At 37.4% G+C, this 14,250-nt stretch overlaps 1 protein-coding gene across 3 annotated transcripts in view; it reads right to left on the reverse strand.

The window, feature by feature from the left end:
* The window catches only part of LOC121014632 (coiled-coil domain-containing protein 7-like), an 85,355-nt gene extending 72,644 nt beyond the window's left edge, over nucleotides 1-12,711 (reverse strand). For all 3 annotated transcript variants that reach the window (XM_040451027.1, XM_040451028.1, XM_040451026.1), the window contains exon 1: nucleotides 12,591-12,711. In XM_040451027.1, the coding sequence (XP_040306961.1) occupies nucleotides 12,591-12,691 (101 nt within the window). In that variant the 5' untranslated portion in view covers nucleotides 12,692-12,711. The remainder of the gene's footprint in view (nucleotides 1-12,590) is intronic.
* Nucleotides 12,712-14,250: the final 1,539 nt, after the last annotated feature.

Raw genomic sequence — 14,250 nt, forward strand, 5'->3', positions numbered from 1 at the left:
CTGAAAATCTCGTGCCAATTCTTTCTGGCCTGCCAAGTTTCAAAAGAGAGATCAGTCACGAGTCTTATAGGTCTCCCTTTATATGTGAGGGCACGTTTATCCCTTGCTGCTTTCAGAATTTTCTCTTTATCCTTGTATTTTGCCAGTTTCACTATGATATGTCGTGCAGAAGATCGATTCAAGTTACGTCTGAAGGGAGTTCTCTGTGCCTCTTGGATTTCAATGCCTTTTTCCTTCCCCAGGTCAGGGAAGTGCTCAGCTATAATTTCTTCAAGTACCCCTTCAGCACCTTTCCCTCTCTCTTCCTCCTCTGGGATACCAATTATGCATATATTATTTCTTTTTAGTGTATCACTTAGTTCTCTAATTTTCCCCTCATACTCCTGGATTTTTTTATCTCTCTTTTTCTCAGCTTCCTCTTTTTCCATAACTTTATCTTCTAGTTCACCTATTCTCTCCTCTGCCTCTTCATCCGAGCCGTGGTGGTTTCCATTTTGTTATGCATTTCGTTTAAAGCATTTTTCAGCTCCTCGTGACTGTTCCTTAGTCCCTTGATCTCTGTAGCAAGAGATTCTCTGCTGTCAGCTATACTGTTTTCAAGCCCAGCGATTAATTTTATGACTATTATTCTAAATTCACTTTCTGTTATATTATTTAAATCCTTTTTGATCAGCTCATTAGCTATTGTTATTTCCTGGAGATTCTTCTGAGGGGAATTCTTCCGCTTGGTCATTTTGGTTAGTCCCTGGCGTGGTGAGGACCTGGAGGGCACTTCCCCTGTGCTGTGGTGTATAACTGGAGTTGGTGGGCGGAGCCACAGTCAGACCTGATGTCTGCCCCCAGCCCACTGCTGTGTCCACAGTCAGACTGGTGCGTCCCTTCTCTTCCCCTCTCCTAGGGGCGGGATTCACTGTGGGGTGGGGTGGCCTGTGTAGGCTACTTGCACACTGCCAGGCTTGTGATGCTGGGGATCTGGCGTCTTAGCTGGGGTGGGTAGGCAAGGTGCTCGGGGGTAGGAGGGGCAGGCTTATCTTGCTTCTCCTTAGGTGATCCACTTCAGGAGGGGCCCTGTGGCAGCAGGAGGGAGTCAGATCCGCTGCCGGACGTTTGGCTCCGCAGAAGCGCAGAGTTGGGTGTTTGCGCGGAGCGAGCAAGTTCCCTGGCAGGAACTGGTTCTCTGTGGGATTTTGGCTGGGGGATGGGCGGGGGAGATGGCGCTGGCGAGTGCCTTTGTTCCCCACCAAACTGAGCTCTGTCGTCTGGGGGCTCAGCAGCTCTCCTTCCCTTTGTCCTCCAGCCTTCCCGCTTTCTGAGCAGAGCTGTTAACTTATGACCTCCCAGACGCTAAGTTGCGCTTGCTGTCGGAACACAGTCCGTCAGGCCCCTCCGCTCTTTGCAAGCCAGACTCGGGGGCTCTGCTTGGCCGGCGAGCCGCCCCTCTGCCCCGGCTCCCTCCCGCTAGTCCGTGGAGCACGCACCGCCTTGCCGCCCTTCCTACCCTCTTCTGTGGGCCTCTCGTCTGCGCTTGGCTCCGGCGACTCTGTTCTGCTAATCCTCTGGTGGTTTTCTGGGTTATTTAGGCATGTGTAGGTGGAATCTAAGTGATCAGCAGGACGCGCGGTGAGCCCATCGTCCTCCTACGCCGCCATCTTCCCTCTCTCTCTCTCTATCAATATTTAAAGACGAGTTTAAATCTATTATTCTTAAATTGTTGCAAAAAAATAGAAATGGAAGGAAAATTTTCAAACTCATTCTATGAAGTCAGTATTATTTTAATTCCAAAACCAGACAAAGACCCCACTAAAAAAGAATATTACAGGGGCGCCTGGGTGGCTCAGTCAGTTAAGCATCCGACTTCGGCTCAGGTCATGATCTCATGGCCTGTGAGTTCGAGCCCTGTGTCAGGCTCTGTGCTGACAGCTCAGAGCCTGGAGCCTGCTCAGATTCTGTGTCTCCCTCTCTCTCTGCCCCTCTCCTGCTCATGCTGTGTGTGTCTCTCTCTCTCTGTGAAAAATAAACATTTTTTAAAAAAAGTACTGCAGGCCAATATCCCTGATGAACATAGATGCAAAAATTCTAAAGAAAATACTAACAAATCAAATCCAACAGTACATTAAAAGAATTATTTACCATGATCAAGAGGCATTTATTCACCGGCTACAGGGGTGGTTCAATATCTGCAAATCAATCAACGTGGTACAACCAAAATAATAAAAGAAAGGATAAGAATCATGATACTCTCAATAGATGCAGAAAAAACATTTGACAAAATATAGCATCCAGCCTTGATTAGACCTCTCAACAAAGAAAGCACAGAGGAAACATAACTTAACATAATAAAGACCATATGTGAAAGATCCATGGCTAATATCATCTCAAACAGAAAAACTGATAGCTTTTCCCATATGGTTAGAAATAAGACTGGATGCTCATTCTCACCATTGTTCTTTAACAGTACTGGAAGTTGTAACCTCAGAAATCAGACAACAAAAAGAAATATAAGGCATCCAAATTAGCAAGGAAGGAGTCAAACTTTCACTATTTGCAGATGACATGATATTCTATGTAGAAATTGAAAAGACTCCACCACAAAAGTTGCTAGAACTGACACACGAAATCAATAATGTCACAGGATACAAAGTCAATGTACAGAAATCTGTGGCATTTCTATACACCAATAATGAATCAGCAGAAAGACAATTCAAGGAATTGATCCCATTTACAATTGTACCAAAACCATAAAACACCTAGGAATAAACATAACCTAAGAGGTGATATACCTATACTCTGAAAACTGTAGAAGACTTATGAAAGAAATTGAAGATAACAGAAAGAAATGGAAAAACATTCAAAGCTCATGAATTGGAAGAACAAATATTGTTAAAATGTCTATACTACCCAAAGTAATCCATACGTTTAACGCAATCCCTATCAAAATAATACCAACATTCTTCACAGAGCTAGAACCAACAATCCAAACGTTGTATGCAACCACAAAGGACCCTGAATAGTCAAAGGAATTTTGAAAAAGAAAATCAAAGCTAGAGGCATCACAATTCCAGACTTCAGGTTATATTACAAAGCTGTAGTGATCAAGACAGCATAGGGGTGTCTGGGTGGTTCAGTCAGTTAACCATCCAACTTAGGCTCAGGTCACGATCTCATGGTTTGTGAGTTCGAGCCCCGCATCAGTCTCTGTGGTGACAGCTCAGAGCCTGGAGCCCACTTTGGATTCTTTGTCTCCCTTTCTCTCTGCTCCTCCCCTGCTCACGCTCTGTCTCTCTTCTTCAAAAATAATAAACATTCAAGAAAAACAAAGACAGCATGGTACTGGCACACACACACACACACACACAAACACGCACACACACACACACCACATAGATCAATGGAACAGAATAGGAAACCCATAAATGGACATACACCTATAGGGTCAACTAATATTCAACAAAGCAGGAATGAATTTCTAATGGAAAAAGACAGTCTCTTCAACAAATGGTCTTGGGAAAACTGGACAGCAACATGCAAAAGAAGGAAACTGGACTACTTCCTTAAACCAAACACAAAAATAAATTCAAAATGGATGAAAGGCATAAATGTAACACAGGATACCATCAAAATCCTAGAGGAGAACACAGGCAGCAAACTGTTTGACATCAGCATAACAACTTCTTACTAGATACATCTCCTGAGGCAAGGGAAACAAAAGCAAACAGGAACCTTCCAGAATTTATCAAAATAAACAAACAAACAAATAAACTTCTGTGCAGGGAAATAAACAATCAACAAACTTAAAAGGCAACATTTAGAATGGGAAAAGATATTTGTAAATGACATATCTAATAAAGGGTTAGTATCCAAAATCTACAAAGAACTTATAAAAACACCAAAAAACAAATAACCCAGTTAAAAAAACAGGCAGAATACATGAATAGACATTTTTCCAAAGAAGACATCCATATGGCTAACAGAAACATGAAGATACTCAATCACGGAAATACAAATCAAAACTACAATGAGATATCATATCTCACTTGTCAGAATGGCTAAAATTAACAACACATGAAAGAACAGATATTGGTGACGATGTGAAGATTAAAGGAATCCTCTTACACTGTATGTGGGAATGCAAACTGGTACAGCCACTCTGGAAAAGAGTATGAAGTTCCTCAAATTGTTAAAAATGGAACTTCTTACCATCCATCAATTGTAATACTACATATTTACCCAAAGGGTACAAAAATAGTGATTTGAAGGGATACATGCACCCCAGTGTTCACAATAGCATTATCAACAATAGTCAAATTATGGAAGGAGCCCAAATGTCCATTGACTGATAAACGAATAAAGTAGACATGTATGTATACACAGTGGTATATTAGCCCTAAAAAAGAATGAAATCTGACATTTGCAATGATGGGGATGGAGGCAGACTATACTGTGAAACAAAATAAGTCAGTCAGAGAAAGACAAATTCCATAAGATTTCACTGATATGTGAAATTTAAGAACAAACAGCTGAACATAGTGGGGAAAAAAGAGAGAGGAAAACTATAAAACAGACTCTTAACTATAGAGAACAAACTGAGGGTTACTGGAGGGGAGGGTGTCGGGGGATTGGTTAAATCAGTAATGGGAATTATGAGGGGCATTGGTTGTGATGAGCACTGGGTATTGTATGTAAGTGATGAATCACTAAACTGTATACCTGAAACTAATTCTGTACTGTGTGTTAACTAACTGGAATTTAAATAAAAACCTGAAACTAAAAAAAACAAGCAAACAAAATGCAAAAAAAAAATGTGTTTATATACTACAACAATATAGTAGAAAAATTCTCACCATATATAGCAAATAATAATAGCAGATAATTTTATGGAGTTTATGCACTCTTCACCTAAATCCCACAATAACCTTATAATGTGGACACTATGACTAGTCATATTTAATACATGAAGAAACTAGGTTCATGGAGAGACTAACTAATTTACACAGTAAGTGACATAGGTAGGCATAAAAACAGGAAGTCTATCTGCAGCATTTGTACTTTTGAACACTACCTCTGAATTATCTTTCATAAGAATATGGTAGACCTCCCCTAACATAAATAGTCCAAATATCCACAGGAGAATGGGCAAAATTTGTAATACACTTAAATATAAAATAAAATAAAATAAAATAAAATAAAATAAAATAAAATCATAATAATAATAAAAAACAAAAACCAGACCAATATACAATAAAAATAAATAAATGAAATTTAAAATTATCAACAGTGATTAATCTTACAACTGTTGAACCAAAAGGGCAATTTGCTAAAGAAAAAAGCATATGACGGGGCGCCTGGGTGGCGCAGTCGGTTAAGCGTCCGACTTCAGCCAGGTCACGATCTTGCGGTCCGTGAGTTCGAGCCCCGCGTCAGGCTCTGGGCTGATGGCTCAGAGCCTGGAGCCTGTTTCCGATTCTGTGTCTCCCTCTCTCTCTGCCCCTCCCCCATTCATGCTCTGTCTCTCTCTGTCCCAAAAATAAATAAATGTTGAAAAAAAAAAAAAGAAAAAAGCATATGGCATCTACCATTTAATCATATAAACAATAAATTCTTTAGAGATGTAAACATATTTAGCAAAAATATAAAGAAATAAATGGGACTAATAGCCATCTAATTCAGAATGAGAGGCAATAATCTGAGAAGAATGAAGAGGGAAATTCAATATTTTAGATTTATTATATTTATTAAGTGGGACAGAGACATGCAAGTGTTCATTATATTAATTCTTAAAACTTTCTATATTTAAAATAAAAATAACAGAAACAATCTATAATACCTGGATTTTATTTGGTTCATAAGAAGTTTAGAGATAAATTCAATTTTTTATTATACTAAGCAAAAAATTGAAATAGAAATTTTCTAATCCTCTAATAATATCCTACTGTCCTTAATCCATGTTTGAAGAAAACAGAGAAAACCAACAAGCAAGGAACCACGCAAACAAACAAACAAACAAATAAATAAATAACTTTTTAAAAATTATAAACCAATGTCACAAATTGTAGAAAATCTTGTATACCAATATCAATAGCAAGGCATTGCTTCTACTGAAGAAAACAAATATTCCTTTTTCCTTTAAATTATATAACAGTTGCTATCTACACTCAAATATTGAAAAATTTAAAAAAGCTATAAACAATATCTTGAATAAGGTCTACTGGATAATAACCAATATGGTTTAGCATTAAATGATACTTGATAAGAATTGAAATGTGAATAATGGATGGATGTTTTACTTTTAGAAATTAAATAATTATCATTTCTGTATAAAATTCCTAGAAAAGTGTTTTCTAAACTAGTATTCCCTGAAACTCTATTCCAAGATGAAAAAAAGGATAGGATTTCTTGGTCAATAGATTTAAGAAATATAGTATAATAATTAGAATATTAAAGACTACAAGAAGTAATAAATGGTACAAATAGCTTTACAACATTTACTAGTTCTGTAGAACTTCAATTTTGGCAATTAATGTTTTAAATATTCAACTTAAAGAAAAATTCAATAATAAAACCATAAATTAAGCTGATCACATTTAGAGCTTCTGGTTGTCTTAGTCAGTAGTGCATGTAACTCTCGATCTCATAGTTGGAGTTCAAGCCCCACATTGGATGTACAGATTATGTAAAATATATATACATGAGTATATATATACACATACACACATATATATGTATATATATGTATGTATATATACGTATATGTATATATGCATATATGTATATATACATATACGTATATATATGTATGTATATGTATATATGTGTGTGTGTATATATATATTTTTTTTTCAAGCTGATCATATTTTAGATATGTTTTCAAATTGTCAAGTGATTTATGTCACCCAATGCTGTGCTTCTGCGTATCAATCCCTCCGGCGGCAGGTCTGACTCCCTCCCAGTAACACAGGGCCACTCCCAAAGCATATCACAAAACGAAAAGCGAGCTGAGCCTGCCCCTCCAGCCCCTGTGCACCTTGCCGATCCACCCAGCTAATATGCCAGATCCCCAGCACCACAAGCCTGGCACTGTGCAAGTAGCCCAGACGGCCATGTGACCCCACAGTGAATCCCACTCCTAGGAGAGGGGAAGAGAAGGTACACACCAGTCTGACTGTGGCCCCAGCGGTGGGCTGGGGGTAGACATCAGGTCTGACTGTGGCCCCTCCACCAATGCAAGTTATTCAACACAGCACAGGGGAAGTGCCCTGCAGTTCCGCACCACTCCAGGGACTATCCAAAAATGAGGAAACAGAAGAATTCCCCTCAAAAGAATCTTCAGGAAATAACAACAGCTAACAAACTGATCAAAAAGGATTTAAACAATATAACAGAAAGTGAATTTAGAATAATAGTCATAAAATTAAATTAATCGCTGGGCTTGAAAACAGTATAGAGGACAGCAGAGAAACTATTGCTACAGAGATCAAGGGACTAAGGAACAGCCAGGAGGAGCTAAAAAATGCTATCAATGAACTGCAAAATAAAATGGAGACAACCACAGCTCGGATTGAAGAGGCAGAGGAGAGAATAGGTGAACTAGAAGATAAAATTATGGAAAAAGAGGAAGCTGAGAAAAAGAGAGATAAAAAAAATCCAGGAGTATGAGGGGAAAATTAGAGAACTAAGTGATGCACTAAAGAGAAATAATATACGCATAATTGGTATTCCAGAGGAGGAAGAGAGAGAGGGAAAGTTGCTGAAGGCGTACTTGAAGAAATAATAGCTGAGAACTTCCCTGATCTGGGGAAGGAAAAAGACATTGAAATCCAAGAGGCACAAGGAACTCCCTTCAGATGTAACTTGAACCGATCTTCTGCATGACATATCATAGTGAAACTGGCAAAATACAAGGATAAAGAGAAAATTCTGAAAGCAGGTAGGGATAACGTGCTCTAAAATATAAAGGGAGACCAATAAGACTCATGACCGATCTCTCTACTGAAACTTGGCAGCCTGAAAGGAATGGCGGGAAATCTTCAATGTGATGAACAGAAAAAATATGCAGCCGAGAATCCTTTATCCAGCAAATCTGTCATTTAGAATAGAAGGAGAGATAAAGGTCTTCCCAAACAAACAAAAACTGAAGGAAATTGTTACCACTAAACCAGCCCTACAAGAGATACTAAGGGGGATCCTGTGAGATAAAGTACCAGACATCGCTACAAGCATGAAACCTACATACATCACAATGACTCTAAACTCATATCATTCTATAATAACATTGAATGTAAATGGACTAAATGCACCAACCAAAAGACACAGGGTATCAGAATGGATAAAAAAACAAGACCCATCTATTTGCTGTCTATAAGAGACTCATTTTAGACCTGAGGACACCTTCAGATTGAAAGTGAGGGGGTGGAGAACTATCTATCATGCTACTGGATGTCAAAAGAGAGCTGGAGTAGCCATACTTATATCTACTTATATCAGACAAACTAGACTTTAAATTAGAAGCTGTAACAAGAGATGAATAAGGGCATTATATAATAATTACAGGGTCTATCCATCAGGAAGAGCTAACAACTATAAATGTCTATGTGCCGAATATGGGAGCTCCCAAATATATAAAACAATTATTCACAAACATAAGCAACCTTACTGATAAGAATGTGGTAATTGCAAGGGTCTTTAACATCCCACTTACAACAATGGATAGATCATCTAGACACACGGTCAATAAAGAAACAGGGCCCTGAATGATACATTGGATCAGATGGACTTGACAGATATATTTAGAATTCCGCATCCCAAAGAAATAGAATATACTTTCTTTTCGAGTGCACATGGAACATTCTCCAAGATAGATCATATACTGGGTCACAAAACAGCCCTTCATAAGTGTACAAGAATTGAGATCATACCATGAATACTTTCAGACCACAATGCTATTAAGCTTGAACACAACCACAGGGAAAAGTCTGGAAAACCTCCAAAAGCAGGGAGGTTAAAGAACACCCTACTAAAGAATGAGTGGGTCAACCAGGCAATTAGAGAAGAAATTAAAAAATATATGGAAACAAACGAAAATGAAAATACAACAATCCAAATGCTTTGGGATGCAGTGAAGGCAGTCCTGAGAGGAAAATACATTGCAATCCAGGCCTATCTCAAGAAACAAGAAAAATCCCAAATACAAAATCTAACAGAACACCTAAAGGAAATAGAAGCAGAATAGCACTGACAACCTAAACCCAGCAGAAGAAGAGAAATAATAAATATCAGAGCAGAAATGAACAATATAGAATCTAAAAAAAAAAACTGTAGAGCAGATCAATGAAACCAAGAGTTAGTTGTTTGAAAAAATAAACAAAATTGACAAACCTCTAGCCAGGCTTCTCAAAAAGAAAAGGGAGATGATCCAAATAGATAAAATCACGAATGAAAATGGAATTATTACAACCAATCCCTCATAGATACAAGCAATTATCAGGGAATACTATGAAAAACTATATGCCAACAAACTGGACAACCTAGAAGAAATGGACAAATTCCTAAACACCCAACACTTCCAAAACTCAATCAGGAGGAAATAGAAGGCTTGAACAGACCCAAAATCAGCGAAGAAATTGAATCAGTTATCAAAAATCTCCCAACAAATAAGAGTCCAGGACCAGATGGCTTCCCTGGGGAATTCTACCAGACATTTAAAGCAGAGATAATGCCTATCCTTCTCAAGCTATTCCAAAACATAGAAAGGGAAGGAAAACTTCCAGACTCATTCTATGAAGCCAGTATTACTTTGATTCTTAAACCAGAAAGAGACCCAGTAAAAAAAGAGAACTTCAGGCCAATATCCCTGATGAATATGGATGCAAAAATTCTCAATAAGATACTAGCCAATAGAATTCAACAGCATATAAAAAGAATTATTCACCATGATCAAGTGGGATTCATTCCTGGGATGCAGGGCTGGTTCAACATTGGCAAATCAATCAATGTAATACATCACATTAATAAAAGAAAAGATAAGAACCAATTGATCCTGTCAATCGATGCAGAGAAAGCATTTGACAAATTCATCATCCTTTCTTAACAAAAACCCTCGAGAATGTCGGGATAGAATAAACATACTTGAACATCATAAAAGCCATTTATGTAAAGCCCACAGCTAACATCATCCTCAATGGGTAAAAACTGAGAGCTTTTTCCCTGAGATCAGGAACACAACAGGGATGTCCACTGTCTCCGCTGTTGTTTAACATAGTGTTGGAAGTGCTAGCATCAGCAATCATACAACAAAAGGAAATCAAAGACATCAAAATTGGCAAAGATGAAGTCAAGCTTTCACTTTTTGCAGATGACATGATATTATACATGGAAAATCCGATAGACTCCACCAAAAGTCTGCTAGAACTGATCCATGAATTCAGCAAAGTTGCAGGATACAAAATCAATGTACAGAAATCAGTTGCATTCTTATACACTAATAATGAAGCAACAGAAAGACAAATAAAGAAACTGATCCCATTCACAATTGCACCAAGAAGCATAAAATACCTAGGAATAAATCTAACCAAAGATGTAAAAGATCTGTATGCTGAAAACTATAGAAAGCTTATGAAGGAAACTGAAGAAGATATAAAGAAATGGAAAAACATTCCGTGCTCATGGATTGGAAGAATAAATATTGTCAAAATGTCAATACTACCCAAAGCTATCTACACATTCAATGCATTCCCAATCAAAATTGCACCAGCATTCTTCTCGAAACTAGAACAAGCAATCCTAAAATTCATATGGAACCACAAAAGGCCCCGAATAGCCAAAGTAATTTTGAAGAAGAAGACCAAAGCAGGAGGCATCACGATCCCAGACTTTAGCCTCTACTACAAAGCTGTCATCATCAAGACAGCATGGTATTGGCACAAAAACAGACACATAGACCAATGGAATAGAATAGAAACCCCAGAACTAGACCCACAAACGTATGGCCAACTCATCTTTGACAAAGCAGGAAAGAACATCCAATGGAAAAAAGACAGTCTCTTTAACAAACGGTGCTGGGAGAACTGGACGGCAACATGCAGAAGATTGAAACTAGACCACTTTCTCACACCATTCACAAAAATAAACTCCAAATGGATAAAGGACCTGAATGTGAGACAGGAAACCATCAAAACCCTAGAGGAGAAAGCAGGAAAAGACCTCTCTGACCTCAGCCGCAGCAATCTCTTACTCGACACATCCCCAAAGGCAAGGGAATTTAAAGCAAAAGTGAATTACTGGGACCTTATGAAGATAAAAAGCTTCTGCCCAGCAAAGGAAACAACCAACAAAACTAAAAGGCAACCAACGGAATGGGACAAGATATTTGCAAATGACATATGGGACAAAGGGCTAGTATCCAAAATCTGTAAAGAGCTCACCAAACTCCACACCTGAAAAACAAATAACCGAGTGAAGAAATGGGCCGAAAACACAAATAGACACTTCTCTAAAGAAGACATCCAGATGGCCAACAGGCACATGAAAAGATGCCCACGTTGCTCCTCATCAGGGAAATACAAATCAAAACCACACTCAGATATCACCTCACTCCAGTCAGAGTGGCCAAAATGAACAAATCAGGTGACTATAGATGCTGGAGAGGATGTGGAGAAACGGGAACCCTCTCGCCCTGTTGGTGGAAATGCAAATTCGTGCCGCCACTCTGGAAAACAGTGTGGAGGTTCCTCAGAAAATTAAAAATAGACCTACCCTATGACCCAGCAATAGCACTGCTAGGAATTTACCCAAGGGATACAGGAGTACTGATGCATAGGGGCACTTGTACCCCAATGTTCATAGCAGCACTCTCAACAATAGCCAAATTATGGAAAGAGCCGAAATGTCCATCAACTGATGAATGGATAAAGGAATTGTGGTTTATATACACAATGGAGTACTATGTGGCAATGAGAAACAATGAAATCTGGCCCTTTGTAGCAACGTGGATGGAACTGGAGAGTGTGATGCTAAGCGAAATAAGCCATACAGAGAAAGACAGATACTATATGTTTTCACTCTTATGTGGATCCTGAGAAACTTAACAGAAACCCATGGGGGAGGGGAAGGAAAAAAATAAGAGAGAGGTTAGAGTGGGAGAGAGCCAAAGCATAAGAGACTCTTAAACTGAGAACAAACTGAGGGTTGATGGGGGGTGGGAGGGAGGGGAGAGTTGGTGATGGGTATTGAAGAGGGCATCTTTTGGGATGAGCACTGGGTGTTGTATGGAAACCAATTTGACAATAAATGTCATATATTTAAAAAAATGAAATGAGTGTATTTTTAAAGTACACTAGTATGAGATTAAAGTTCTGCTTTACTCTCAGTTAAAAAGACAAAGTTTTCTTGGATTGTTCGTCTGCTGTTGATAAGAAAATGTAAACAAAAGGTTTTTTCTTTATCTGTCCAGAAAACCAAAGTTTTTATGTTTTGTCTTTATCAGGTCTTTGATTATTGAAGTTAAAATCTGTCAACATTAAAGGAATTAAGATTTGCTAACAAAAAATATTTTATGACTACTAGTTTTAAATATCTTTTTAAAATATTATACCCACCATTCAATCTTTGAGATTGGTAAACTCCACTTCTTTCTTTGATCCTTGTATCCTATAGTAAGTTCTAGATCTTCAAGGGTAAAGTCTGAGGGTTCATACATATCCTGATCTACCAAGATGAAAAAAAAAAGCCTTTTTAATAAATTAAATATAGAAAAACTATTGAAATCTACCTACTGTGTTCTAATTCCAGGAAGAGTATAATATTTGAAAGTTAGGAAAATAGTCTTTTATATTATGTCAAGTAAGAGGAGAAAAAAATAATTCATAAATACCAGAAGTTCATTTGACAAATTTCAACATATATTCCTTATAAAACTTTGAAAAATTAAAATTATAGATTTACTTCTAGTCATTTACTCTTTAATACAGAATATGTTTCTATCTCAATCCAACAGTTAACATTTTGATTTATAGTGAAGTGCCAATAGATAGTCCTATTAAAATTGTGAACAATATAAAAATGTGACTCATTACCATTTAATAATTACCTAGTTCTGGTAAAGTTAGTAATATATAAAACAGAAATTTGATGATTTTCAGCTAATATACAAATAGATTTGTCAGAATAGATTTGCCACATATATTTTTTATTATCGACATTAAATTTAAAAAATGAAATGGGTCAAAGGGACTATACATTTCCAATGTCACTGATATATATAGGTGTATTTTTATTATAATTGATACATATTTTCATACAGCTTTCCTGAAAATGTTTAATCACTATCCCTATTTACTTGTAATATTGAGAGCTGTTTCCTCACACTTTTCCCAACTGATATTATACACTTTAAGTATTTGGTATTTTATAAGTCATTTTAATGGAAATTATTTCATTATTAGTATAAACCTACTTGATTAACAAGTACAAAAATATTTGCCATCTATTTTTTCTGTTGGAGGAATTCATTTTTCTAACTTCTTTTACTACATTTTTGGTAAAGAAATAATCTAAAAATGGACATTAAATATTTTTATAGACAGACTTATATGTATTTTATATAAGGATACAACCTGTTCACTGTAACAAATAGTTTCTTAGATTATTGTTTGCCTTTTAATTTTGCTTTTGATATTTCTGTGTACAGAAATTTTAAATTATTATTTAGTTAATTTTTAATCTTTCCCTTATGTTTCTTGGTATGAAGTCATGCCTAAGGTAGTTTTTTTCCAAACAAGATTAATTTGTGTTGGACCTCTGAGAAGATGGCAGAGTAGGAGGATCATAAATTCACTACATCCAGGGACATATATAGATAACAGCCACATCAGTGCAATCAACACAAAAAAGTGACTTGAAACTGGCAGAAAAGGATTTCCACGTTAATCATGGAGAGAAGGCCACATCAAAAAGGGTAGAAGGGGTGGTGATACAGTTGGGAACCAAACTCCCAGTGATACCAACTACAAATGGGGGGAACACCACAAACATGGAGAATGGAGAGGAGCAGACCCCACACCAGGCACCACAAACAGAGGGGACCTACACTGGAAAGATGAGTCACCATAACATCTGGCTTTGAAAACAGGGGGTTTAACTCTGGTTACTTTATTTTTTTATTTTTAATTTTTTTTAATTTTTAAATGTTTATTTAAACATAAGAGAGAGAGAGAGAGAATGAGTGGGGGAGAGGCAGAGAGAGAGGGAGACAGGATC

Source organism: Herpailurus yagouaroundi, unplaced genomic scaffold (assembly GCF_014898765.1).
Source record: "Herpailurus yagouaroundi ecotype Mexico unplaced genomic scaffold, PumYag 203, whole genome shotgun sequence".
NCBI lineage: Eukaryota > Metazoa > Chordata > Mammalia > Carnivora > Felidae > Herpailurus > Herpailurus yagouaroundi.